The following is a 12,590-nucleotide window of genomic DNA, read 5'->3' on the forward strand; positions in this document are numbered from 1 at the left end:
GAACAGCAAAAGGACGGAAGCTGGGGATGTCCCTCTGCTTCTTAGGTCATCAAAAGTATTCTTAGCACAGCCACTCAAAGAGGAAACAACAGTAAAAGCACTGTAAAATCATGTATGCGTGTAAGTTATAAAAGGTTGGAAAATTTGCATGGCGTTAGGTTAGAGCAGAAGCGAATACACTCATTACTGATATGATAGTCACCGAGAGCAATTTGTCTTGGGTGTTTACCGACAACGCATCTATTCAGTCTGTCGGTGTGTATTTGTCTGATTGGTACTAACTACTGCTCAAAAACCAAATGTCCGATTAAGCGTGGGTAGTGTAAGATTCCTCCGGGTTACAATCATTCTCTAAATTGCATACCGGTACTCGGGTCGTGCTTCCATTCCTGGGGCATGAGCCATCTCACCCGCATCCAACTTCTTGTTAAGCCTTACATAATACTGCCTCAAGGCCAAACATGCGACAATAAACACACCCTGGGTGATACCAACAGTGATAAGAGCCGGTCGATATACCGGGGCATCCTCTGCACGGAAGACCATCGAGGAGATGATTCCCGCCAGGTTCATGGCCATGTAATTTAGACCGAGTGCAACGGCACGCCCGGTTGTGGTTGGAACGTTGGATGCAAGCCAGACAGGGACCAAGTTTGATGGAACGAAAGTGGCGAAGGTGATCAGGTAGGTGATGAAATAGCCAACCTTTTGATGGTTGACCAGGTCCAAAGTACCAAGGAGAATCCAGGCGAGAAGTGATATGACAAGAGTACCGCAAGAAATGGAAGCACGTTGCTGGTAACGGTCCGAGAACCATGTAATTGTAAGCTGGCAGACCGAAGCTGTCAAGTTTGGGCCGACGGTGTAGAGGTTCGCCTTGGTGGCGTCTTTGGTCAGACGTTTGACAAGTGTCTATGAACCAATTCAGCAAGCTTTCGGTCGTTATTTAGGAATTGGAAACCACTTACGGGTAGGAAGTTGGAGCTGCTAGCTACACCAACGCCGTACATCAGCGCCAGAAAGGCAAAAGCCCACGTTGGCCAATGCTGGAGCTGTTTTTTTGCGTCTTCCCAGCGGAACTTCTTGTCCTGGTCCTGGGAGTCTTCCTCGAGACGCAGCTTAGCCAGGCGTCTTTCGTTATCAGTGTACCAGCGGCATTTCTCGGGGCTGCGTGGCGCGAAAAAGTACAAAAAGACAGCGACTGCTATGGTGATGGCCCCTTCGATAATGAAAAGATATTGCCACCCCTGAAGTACCTAAGTGTCAGCAAGTCCCTTTTCTTCACTTTCAGCATGGTCAAACTTACATGCAGCTTTCCATTCCACCGGAAAACACTCCAGGAGATCAAGCCGCTCACAGCTCCCTGTTCAGATGTTAGTGTGACGACTTTCGAAGAACGGCTGCTGACGGGATTGAGCTCACGGCAATGAATCCCATCTGGCCAATCCAACACACGCGGAAGCCCATCTCTTTGCGTGTATAGAACAATGAGAGATAATAGACCTCGCATGGCTTATATGCCGCCTCGACGGCTCCCATAACAATGCGAGTGGCCATGAGGCCAGCAAAGTTAGTCGTTCCAGCAGCACCTAGAGTGCAAGCGCCCCAAACGGCGATGGCGATAGGGATGATGAGAGACGAATTGTACTTTTTGGCCAATATGGTCCAAGGAATGTTAAACAGAGCATACGGTATGTAGAAAAGAACCAGCAGAAGAGAAAACTGGTTCCCTTCCAGCTTGAGGTCCTGCTCGATGCCGTCGGTCTTTGCATTGCCGAGGTTTGCGCGGTCAAGCGTGTGTGTGAAGTATGCCAAAGCTTCATTCTTCAACGTCAGCATATATCCAGAATAAGATCCATAATCATTGACACAAAGAAAGTTTTAAAAAAATGGATGAAAATCTTGAGGTGTTAGAATACATACCAAGGCCAGGCATCATCAGAATATCAGTCTTTCGAATTAGCCGTTTCTCGGCGGCAACATCGCTGTCGACCCGATGATCCACAGCTTGGGAGGCGGGTCTCTTCTCATCTCGATCACTGTCGGCCATGGTATAATCTTTCACTTGGGCTCTCATTAAGACAAGTGAAGTAAGGAATGTTTTATTGGCGAATATCAAGGCATGATCACACTTTCTGAGGAGATGGGTGAAACCGTAGTTATACACGCAGTAGCCCGACTCCATTTGCACGCTGCCCAAACTCGCCTCCTCTTCTCCGTTTTGGTCCTTGTTTTAAAACCCGTGCCTGACGGGCGAGGCATGGGTTTTAAATATCTCGTCCTCCACATAGCAGCATGGCAAGATTTGAGCGTATAATTGCGCAATAGACAAGGTCTAGGTGACATCTAGCCTGCAGCTACTGCATTGCATTGAATTTGGAGAATCTCGGCATGTATGGCCCGTATTGTTAGCCAGCTACATCCTCTTCAGTCGCACATTTCTAGACACAGTCACTGCAGCAAGGTGTCTCCACACCAATGAGATCCGGAAAAGTTATCACGGCAGATACTTGGCGCTGCCTCAATATCATTAAGCCCGTGTAAGCTCCGGCACCGAGAGCGGGGTATACTGCGAACGACTGGCTATGAAGCCCGTGCCTCAGGGTTGAGGCACGGGTTCGATGCGGAGGAGGGGGCCGGCGCATGAGCGGATCAACGTTGTTAATAATGCCCCACTTAGAGGGATGCGGGCCTCCGCTCTTTGTAGGAGCGGATGGCGGACGGGCAGTTTTGGGCGATGTCGTGATACCAAGGGTTGTGTTGCGATGCATGAAGATAGCACAGGTTGCATCGAAGGATTCGGATGGAGTCGAGCTAGCCAGAAAGCTATCGGCAATACCAAATTCAATGCACCATCGGGAATGTAGATCCATGTTATAGATGCGGAGTCACTCCGACGCATCATTAACCACAATGACAATGAAGTCATCCGATGTCGCATCGACGGATCGATAACTGCAAACATTTTGAGCTCGAAGGTTTAGCAACCTGAGCTTGACACGCTTCACAACAACTTTTACTGAGCGCTACTATTGTCGACAATTCGGATGCACAAGCTGAGTTGCCATGGCAGAGCTATTACACAACAACGACCTACCCTTTGAGGCAGAGTCTGTGGAGAGATCAAATCATCAATCAAGAAGTACTGGAGAGCTCAACCCATCAGCTGTCGTTGTTCATCCGTCGCGCCGTCAGACCAACTGGTTTCGAAGTTGGCAATTTGCTTTCCTCACTGCAGGCCTTGCCGTCTTTATCAACCCATTCAGCAGACTAGGCACCTGGTTCCTGCCAGCCGAAGAGCCGATAGATCCTACGAATTTTGCTCTGAGAACAAAGAAAGTTCTGGAATCGACACCTTTGATAGATGGGCACAATGATCTACCGTGGTTATTACGCGTGGAACTTCAGAACCGCATCTACGACGACAAGTTTGACCCTAACCAGCGTCTATTGGGCCATACAGACATTGGTCGTATGAGGCAGGGTATGATGGGGGGGCAGTTCTGGAGTGTGTATGTTCATTGTGATGCTACGCAAAAGCACTTTGAAGACCCTTCGGTAAGAAAATGATCTCCGCATTCTTTGAGGGCAGCTGCTGAATGGGCGTTCTAGTGGGTTGTGCGTGATACACTTGAACAAATCGACATCGCCAAGCGCTTCATCGCCGAGCATCCCGATGTATTTACATATTGCACCAGCCCAACATGTGCCCGCGCGGCGTTCGCCTCGGGTCGGATAGCCAGTATGCTAGGAATCGAGGGAGGACATCAGCTTGGCGGCTCGATTGCAGCCATCCGCCAAGCGTACGAGCTGGGCGCGCGATATATCACGACTACCCATAATTGCGACAACGCATGGGCGACATCTGCGTCGTCTGTTGCGGCAGGCAAACCTGATGGTGGGCTAACGGCATTTGGTGCTGCCTACGTGCGTGAAATGAATCGTCTCGGCATGATGCTTGATCTATCGCATGTATCACACCAGACTATGAGAGATGTGCTTTCATTAGCACAAGCGCCGGTCATCTTCTCTCACTCAGGAGCCTACTCTGTAACTCCCCATTTGAGGAATGTTCCCGATGATGTTCTTCGAAGCGTTCGTCGGAACGGAGGCATTGTCATGGCAGTGTTTGTGAATCGCTTCTTGAACATAGAAGATCCGAACGCCGTGACAATTCACGATGTTGTTGATCATATTTGGCACCTCGCAGATGTCGCTGGCTGGGATCACGTCGGTATTGGATCTGACTTTAGTGGTACTCCATTTACTCCGGCCGGGCTGGAGGTGAGTCGGTCCCCTACCCTTCAACAGTTATCTGTAGATCACTTGCAAGCTAACACGAATCTCTCAAAGGACGTGTCCAAATTTCCGGACCTGCTTCAACTCCTCATGGCACGCGGTGCTACGGACGAACAAATACGTCTTCTTGCTGGCGAGAATCTTCTCCGAGTTTGGGCAGATATAGAGCGCAGAGGAGAAGAGATTAGGGCCGATGGACACAAGGCGGTGGAGGAAGAATGGGAAGGTCGAAAATGGCATATTGCTTATAAGAGTTCACCATTTATGTATCGTGAGACTCGTGAACGAGCTGCGAGGGAAGGTTGGGGTCAGCCAAATCAGTTTGGCGTGGGTAAAACGAGCCCGCTCGTCAAAGAAGAAAAGCATCTTTGATATAATAAGCGTCAAGGCATTGCTTTATCACTCCGGAAGACAATTCGATACCAAGGTCGTCTGGCGCCTATCTCGCCTTGACTTTTGACGAAACATTCCAGTGTATTAAATAAGCTCTCGTTGCGCCAACTTCACACGAACGAGGTTTTGTAGTATGTCATTGCTGCAATGCCGGTCATGGGACGACCGTGTGCCTGGTAGTCGTGCCAAACTAAATCTACACTCCTGGTTTTGCCTGGCATCATGCATGATCCTCATTTCCATATTTATTCAAGGATTTATTAACCCACACTTATTTAACTGCACTTTGGCTTAGAACAAGTTTGCAATCCAGTACAAAAAGTCCGTCTCAAAGGCGTCAGCGACCCACTGCATGGTGTCATGCGAATAGAGGGGAACCAACAAAGGCGACTTGAACATGCAAGAATCCGTCTACATACAATTCTCTGTCTTCGGCTCAATTTGGGACGTTGGGGAGTTTCGGATGATTCCCGACGAGGAAGCGGGGAACGTTTGTGTGCTTATCTCATGTTAATCTTTTGATGCCGACTGCTGCAGACTGCCCTTGAATGTGACAAGGGTAACCTGCAATGGATCGCCAGCTGCTTTAGTCACATCCAACGAGCAGCTTAGCAAGTAATTACCTATTCATGATTGGTGTTGGATAAGTACTTTGAAGGGTCTATGTAGAGCCCTAACAATTTGAGCAGTGGGGTTCAAGCATCACCCTCGCTCCTGATACTCGTCGAAGGTTGTCGTTCCGTTCTGTTCATATTGGCCGATGCTTGGGTTGCGATGAAGAATGCGCCAGGCATCCATGGAGAGACAGCATATATCAGGCCTCGTTCTATGAGATCAAATAATCTTGAGCACCCAAGTCCTGAGGCGTAACTCAAAATCTATTGGTTCTATGCCTTTGGGCGAGCGTTTGAGGCAACATGTCGGCCATTCATTTGCCTTTACTCGGCTTCACCGCGGCCTACAGTGGTATCATCCTACAGTTTATCAAGATGTTTTTGATTGCTCCATTGGCAACTTTCATTGTCTATCTTGTTTTTAACGAGATTATCCGACTTAAATCCCGCGTTCCAAATCTCCCTGGCCCATGGGGATATCCCCTATTCGGAAGTCTCCCATCAATTGATGGTAAGGTTAACTCGGATGTGTATCGGAAATGGGCTCAAAGGTACGGTGATGTGTTCCAACTTCAGCTTGGAAATACCACCGCTGTGGTTGTGAACACTGCGGCTGCAGCACGTGCATTGTTCATAACCCAACGCGAAGCAACGAATGGACGGCCGATCTTTTACGTACTTCACAAGAAAGTACAACGTGGCGGGCCGGTCACTAGTATTGGAACAAGTCCTTGGGACGACAGCTGTAAAAGAAGAAGAAAGGTTGCTGCTACTGCTCTGAACAAGACTAGCGTTGAGAGTTACCTGCCGGTAAGTCGAATTTATAATGTCCTTCTACACCCACAAATTTTCAGGGTCGGTAAGGCTAATACCTACAAGATCTTGAATTTGGAGTCCAGGGCCTTCTTGCTAGATATTTTATCAAGCTGCAAAGATGGAAAGGTTCCCGTCAATGTCTTAGATCCAGCACGGAAGTTTGCACTCAATCTAAGTCTCACCCTTAGTTATGGCACTAGGTAACATGACCAAGATCATCGCCTTACTGAAGCTATTCAATCACTGACTATACCTCAAGAGTCGAAGACGTTAAGGATCTTCGCAAGAACTTGCTTCTCTCGGAAATAATCTACATAGAAGAACAAATCGCCGCGTTTCGAGATGTGTCTTCCAACTATTCCAACTACATCCCCATTCTGCGTCCACTGCACGCCATAGCCGATGCTTTTGGGCTCCGCTCTGGTGTCCCTATGGCAGACGTTGGAAAGAGGCGCCATGCATATCACGCTGCTCTACAGGAAAACCTCCGTCGGGAGATCGCCCTCGGCGTTGACCGGCCCTGCATTCAGGGCAACGTTCTCAAGGATCCCGAGAGCAAGGGACTGAGTGAGGGTGAGCTGCTCAGTGTCAGTCTTAGCATGATGGCGGGCGCAGATACCACCAAGCGCTCCATCATGTGGGCGATGCTGCTCCTGGCCCACTATCAGGACGTCCAGGAACAGGCATACCGTGCCATCGCTGAAGTCGATGACGGACGACTGCTGGAAAGCCCGAGCGTGGCCCACACTAAGATTGAGTACCTCGAAGCGCTGACGAAAGAAATCGGAAGGTACTTTGTTGTCCTGCGGCTTGCATTACCCAAGGCTACGCATTCGTACGTGAACTGGCAAGGTTCGACGATCCCGCCCAAGACCTTGCTTTTCCTCAACTCATGGGCATGCTCCAGAGGTTAGTCTACCACGTGCTTCAGTTGCTCAACAATCTGCGCTCCTTTCCAGACCGTATTTGCAATGAGGTGTTTATCCCAAAGCCGTCGCTAACTGCAATGGCAGATCCCGCCGTTTTTGCTGATCCCAACACCTTTGCACCTGAGCGATGGCTGGATGACGATCAGACAGCAAATAGACACCAGTATGCTTTCGGTATAGGTGGTCGTATGTGTGTGGCAAGTCACGTTGCGTCCAAGGCGTTATACACAGTCTTCTTGCATCTGATTGCGCACTTTAAAATCCTTCCCGCAGAAGGAGCCTCAGATACCGAAGTCGACCCTATCGCAGGGCTTGCCGTACCTGGAAACCACCAGGCTGCGCCCAGGGCCAGGCATGTGAGATTTCTTCCCAGAAATGCCGGGATTACTAAAGGAATGCTATCAAAATCATCCTAAATGGTCCGTAGTATCTGGCCAAGGCACAAGCCTGGGCTTGCTCTTTCAACTCAAGATTGAGTGTCTGAGCAGGCCCCACCGAATTACATTGGAGACCCAAATGCTGTAAATTCGGTGTTAATACTGATTATCCTGTATGAGAATTCCATGTAAATGTCTTTGGTGTGCTACTTGTGCGAGGGTGGCTGGATACGTAATCATGGTAACGGTCAGGGTCGGCCAGATTGCGACCCTACGATCCTTTCCACATCCTTTACCAACTCGGCAGCTGGCACCTAAATACTAGATGGAAAATAAAGAATGCCGGTATCTGTCCTGGGCCCTCAGATTGAAGTTCATCGATACATAAGTTTGGATCGACGTTGAATAAAGGATATCTTGCACTGATGAAGCTGGTCTTTGGGAATAGCGGGGTCCCGCGGAGTATGAATTTATATTAAACTGGGCGATGTGCAGCGGGAACACATATCAAAGCATTCACCGACGTGAAAATGACTTCATGCTTTGGGAATGTAGAGTCCTCATCCGGCTTACCCTTGGCAGACCAGGACGAGCCAAGGCTGCAGCTAAATCTAAAGCAGCTTTGAAAATAATACCATAGACTGCACTAGTACGCCTGTCTTCACTAAAGCAAAAATCACTCTTCATTCCCGCCTGCAACCGTCGACGGCTACCTCTTTGGTGTTAGGGCGGTGTTAACTTGCCGAATTCATTCATTTATGAAGGGGGCAGTGGAATGGGAAGCCCGGCTGCCAAGCTATTGTAAGACACATGCCTCACTGTACGATAACGCTCACTCCAAGCCAACATCCGGTTGTAGGCGCAGCCGACATCTTTTCATTCCAGGATGGTCGCTTATCTATTCCGTAAGAATGCGGAACGTTATTGACTCGCCCAAAGAACGGACAATACTGCAATATAAGACTTGTGGGCTTATAGCATGGCGGTGAACCCGACAAAGAGAAACACCGTATTTCGTATTTACTTGACCGGCAACCTCAGATCTGGGCATAGTACCGGTTAAGAACGTCTTTTGTGGTGTTCGGTATACCTGGCTCTCTCATAATATTTTCTCGGTATAGTCATTGATAATCCATTTACTCACATAAATGTCCAAGATTCAAAGCAACATCTTCAGTAAGATGCATCATATAGTCAACTATTGCCTACTTGTTCAAGGACATATCGTTGATCGAGTCTTCAGTGGTGTCTAAAGCGTATTAAATTTTATTGCGGTAAGTAATAAGTTCTGCAAGTTAAATCCATTGTGTGTAAACCCCTTTTCTACTATTCAGAGCACCGTCAACGGCTTCAATAAAAACATGTGCCTCGCCAATTATTTCTTGACAGTTTTATAGATGGTGATGCGGCTGGTTAGTCTAGCTTCTTGAAAATTCCCTAGCCTGGTTTGGCAAATATCTCAAGAAAACGCAAGACGATAAGAGATATAAATCTGCAGATGGCTCGGGGGAAATGAGCAGTATTTCTATGCCCCTCCATTGACGAACATAATAGGATGATAATCGCAACTAATGGCCACGCTCTGCCTTCTTTAATACGGACCGTTTCTGCAGCCAGATCGGATGTGGGTAAAATCAGATCCGCGAAAATCGGTCCGAAACTGGTCTTCATCACCTTCAAAATATGCTTAAGCAAAGAAAGCAGAAGGTTCTGGCCATGGCTTGTAGTTTCTTTATTGTTCGACTCAAATATTGCGGTTAAAGAATATGTCCCTTTATAGCGACCGCTCTAGCGGATATAAAACCGGTATTCGGCGGTAGTAGCTGCGACTGCTTGACGAAAAGCTTTGTGATATCTTCCCATGGTGTTTGGTATTTACTTGCCAACCGGGCAGCATGATTGTATTTTGGCTTAACTGCTGGAAATACATTAGGGAATACAGCAGAGAGTAGGGCATTGACGCCAATTGTACCAACTGCGTCCTGTCTCAGCGGTTGACCCGGATCGGAACATTTTATGAATCTGGCCAGGGTAAGACCCCGGATCCGGCAGCAAGAAAAGATTTTGGAAAGGGAAGGCGGCTCGGAACGATTCTCCATTAGTTTCTAATTCCTTATTTCAGCTGCGAATTCACGACTGGCATTATTGTCAGTGAAATGACCAAAGGTAGAAGCCGACAGCCAATTCCAACGTTGCGGCATGTCCTCCGTGCGGACGAAAACGGCAATTTTCGATAGAAGCTTCAATCTTGAAAGCGCCTGTCCCATGCTATTTTCGACCAAGCGCGTCTAGGCTAGCTGCCACCGATCGCCATTATGAATCGTCGCCACCAATCGTCGCCGGAAGCATGCTTCTACTTACAACATCGGCCGGCCCGAGACCATTTCGTCCCACAGGCTCTCTTTTACAGCCACTACAATCCCATTCCGAAGGGCTCCTTACGGTGCAAGTGTAAAGACAGCCGCTCCAGTACTAGCATTTCCCTCGTGGCACGAAGACGGAATCGTAACATTGGCTGCATAGCTCCGGCTCCTTTTACGAATGCAAAGGGGACATCAACGCTGCATCTTCCAAGTAAAGAAAGGTGTCTGATACTGGACAACTTACATTAAATCTAGCGCTAATCACTTTGAATGGTGTGATCCACCGCCACAATATGAATTGGGAGTCCTCTTTTAAGCACATATAACACCTTTGGCCCCGTCTAAACTCAGGGAGTTGTTTCTTCACCTGCTCTACAATACTGCTTCTGCCCACTATATTCGCCAGGTAGACTGCTTGGCCACGATTATGACGATGCAGTTCACCAACCCTTTCCGGCGGTTCTCGCGGGACGACCCGGATAGTTACTCTCTCATGGCCGAGCACGAACATGGCACTCCGGAGCAACAGCGATATCGAGACGATGATATGGGCAATATGGAGAAAAGAGAGTACGCGTTTCTCGACTCTGTGAGATCTGCAAGAAACTCCGTATCCATGTTCTTCACGGAGCACCTCCACCTCCGAAAAAAGCTGACCCGGCGCGACCGGGTCTTGTCGGTCCTGATTTCTCTTAAACCACTGGTCTATCCGTTGTTGCCGGTATTTATCATCAGTCCTATCAATCATTTTACGACTAAGCCCGGCGACCGCCCGAGGCAACGACGCTTGAGTAGCACGGCATACTTGGACGGCCTCCGTGGTGTTGCGGCCTTCATCGTCTACATCTTTCACTTCTCATACCTTTGGTTCCCGAAACTTCGATATGGATATGGCTGGGGCGATGATAATTACCTCTTCTGGCAGCTACCTATCGTCAGGGCTCTGCACTCCGGACGCTCGAGCGTCACCGTATTCTTCGTCATCTCCGGATTTGTGCTCACACTCAAGACCCTTAAGATGCTTCACCAGCGCAAACCAGACGAGGCCTTCAGCGCCCTTGCCGGCTCCGCATTCCGACGCCCATTCCGACTCTATCTGCCAATCCTCGCCTCAACCTTCCTTATTGCTGTCTTGGTATTTGCCGGCGATTACATGCGGGACCCTTCTGGGGCACCAGTCCCTCCTGTTGGTCAGACCATTGGCCAGCAGCTCCGGCATTGGTTCTGGTCAAACGTTGATCTTATGAACCCTTTCCGGCCCATCATAAACCGAGAGAACATGAAGGGCAGCGAATACGACGGGCATCTCTGGACCATCCCTGTCGAGTTCAAGGGCTCATTGCTCGTCTTCTTCCTTCTGCTTATCTTCTCCCGCGCCAAAAGATGGATCCATATGTTTTCGGTAACCGGCCTCGCTCTTTGGCTCGTCCACATTGGTGACTGGGACCAATCCCTTTTCTGCTGGGGTCTGTTGCTGGCGGAGATTTCCATTATCCTCCCGGCAAATAATTCCATGCAAGAGACATCCGGCAGCATCCTCCCAACTTTCAACTTCCGACCTTTCCCAAATATCACCTCGAAAACGCTTCACATTATCCGCCATACGGTGACGATTTTCTTGTTCATCGTCGCGCTCCATTTATTCTCTTATCCCGAAATTAACGGCTCGGGCACGCCCGGGTACGTTATCATCGGACATATTGTGCCGGATTATTACATCGTATCGGCCGACCGTAACCAGCTCTTCTGGAACTCGGTGGGCGCCGTCATCTTCATCATTGCCTTGATGTATTCCCCGCCAGTGTCTTTTACCCTCAGCTCCTTGTTGAGGGGGCAGAATATCAGGCTTCCTTGGCACCAGACCAACCCCGACCTCGACGAAACCCAAAAGGAACACCTGGCGGCAGCGTCTTTGACCGAAAGCAAGACGCAGCAGGAGCCTTTCCTTCAACGCCTTTTCACTGGCAGCTTCCCGCAGTACTTGGGTCACATATCATACTCCCTTTACCTCCTGCACGGAGCCGTCAACCACATGATCGGCGTCAGGTGGCTGGGTCCTGCTCACGCAGCTATGGAAGGAGCTATTACCGAGTCCAATGCTCTTATCGAAGGCGGCAAGCTCTCCGAGGCTGCCGACTTGTTATACCTCGCTGAGAGTGGTTATGGGCTTTCATTCTTCTGGGGAACCCTCATCAATACTCTCGCGTTGCTATGGGCGAGCGATGTGTTTAACCGACTAATTGATGTGCCTGCTGTGAAGTTTACTCGTTGGATCGGGGAAAAGTCGTGGAGAAAGGATTGATCTCCAGACAGTAGATGAGACGCACTTATAGTGTCACAACTCGGTTCAGATATCCAGACATACTTTATCTTGTCGGGAATTGCGACCAATATTAATAGTAATAAGAATTAAGACGAAAACTAGTAAATAATAGTAAGAGAAGTATTTCTCGCATAGGTAGTTGATTCAATGCAAATGAATACTACTCCATAATTAAAATCTGTTCTCACCCAAACCCAGTCCAAACAGCCGCATTGCATGCACGATTCATCCAATCGGATCTGCCGTCTTTCATCTTTAATGGAGGTAGAAAAATACAGCAAGAATATACACTTTAAATGCTAAGGCTAGCTGGTCACGTGCGCTGCACATTCCTACGCAACCATTGATAATGTACGACCTGCTTACCGTTGACAATGATTGGAGCGGCTGAAGGCGCAAGGTATTCGTTGCAAGTCTGGGCACTATTGTTATGATTAATTACCTGGCAAATTTTCATGTGAAGGCACTGAAGCAGA

At 48.7% G+C, this 12,590-nt stretch overlaps 4 protein-coding genes across 4 annotated transcripts; 3 read left to right on the forward strand and 1 right to left on the reverse strand.

Annotated features, from left to right (window-relative positions):
- Window positions 1-351: 351 nt before the first annotated feature.
- EsH8_IX_000286 (uncharacterized protein) lies at window positions 352-2,050 on the reverse strand (the record flags this gene model as incomplete). Its single annotated transcript, XM_083266622.1, has 5 exons — window positions 352-912; window positions 969-1,247; window positions 1,307-1,363; window positions 1,456-1,817; window positions 1,924-2,050. 5 exons carry the CDS (start codon window positions 2,048-2,050, stop codon window positions 352-354), a joined length of 1,386 nt encoding a protein of 461 aa, XP_083130187.1.
- A 1,016-nt stretch (window positions 2,051-3,066) lies between these two features.
- On the forward strand, window positions 3,067-4,671 carry EsH8_IX_000287 (dipeptidase; the record flags this gene model as incomplete). Its single annotated transcript, XM_083266623.1, has 3 exons — window positions 3,067-3,558; window positions 3,613-4,284; window positions 4,354-4,671. 3 exons carry the CDS (start codon window positions 3,067-3,069, stop codon window positions 4,669-4,671), a joined length of 1,482 nt encoding a protein of 493 aa, XP_083130188.1.
- Window positions 4,672-6,553: 1,882 nt separating this feature from the next.
- On the forward strand, window positions 6,554-7,036 carry EsH8_IX_000288 (uncharacterized protein; the record flags this gene model as incomplete). The annotated part of the gene is made up of 1 exon (XM_083266624.1): window positions 6,554-7,036. One exon carries the CDS (start codon window positions 6,554-6,556, stop codon window positions 7,034-7,036), a length of 483 nt encoding a protein of 160 aa, XP_083130189.1.
- Window positions 7,037-10,224: 3,188 nt separating this feature from the next.
- On the forward strand, window positions 10,225-12,093 carry EsH8_IX_000289 (acyltransferase family protein; the record flags this gene model as incomplete). Its single annotated transcript, XM_083266625.1, has 1 exon — window positions 10,225-12,093. The coding sequence occupies one exon, from the start codon at window positions 10,225-10,227 to the stop codon at window positions 12,091-12,093; it is 1,869 nt and encodes a 622-aa protein (XP_083130190.1).
- Between the last annotated feature and the right edge of the window lie 497 nt (window positions 12,094-12,590).

The sequence above is a fragment of the Colletotrichum jinshuiense genome, chromosome 9, assembly GCF_051148585.1.
Source record: "Colletotrichum jinshuiense chromosome 9, complete sequence".
NCBI classification, from domain to species: Eukaryota; Fungi; Ascomycota; class Sordariomycetes; order Glomerellales; family Glomerellaceae; genus Colletotrichum; species Colletotrichum jinshuiense.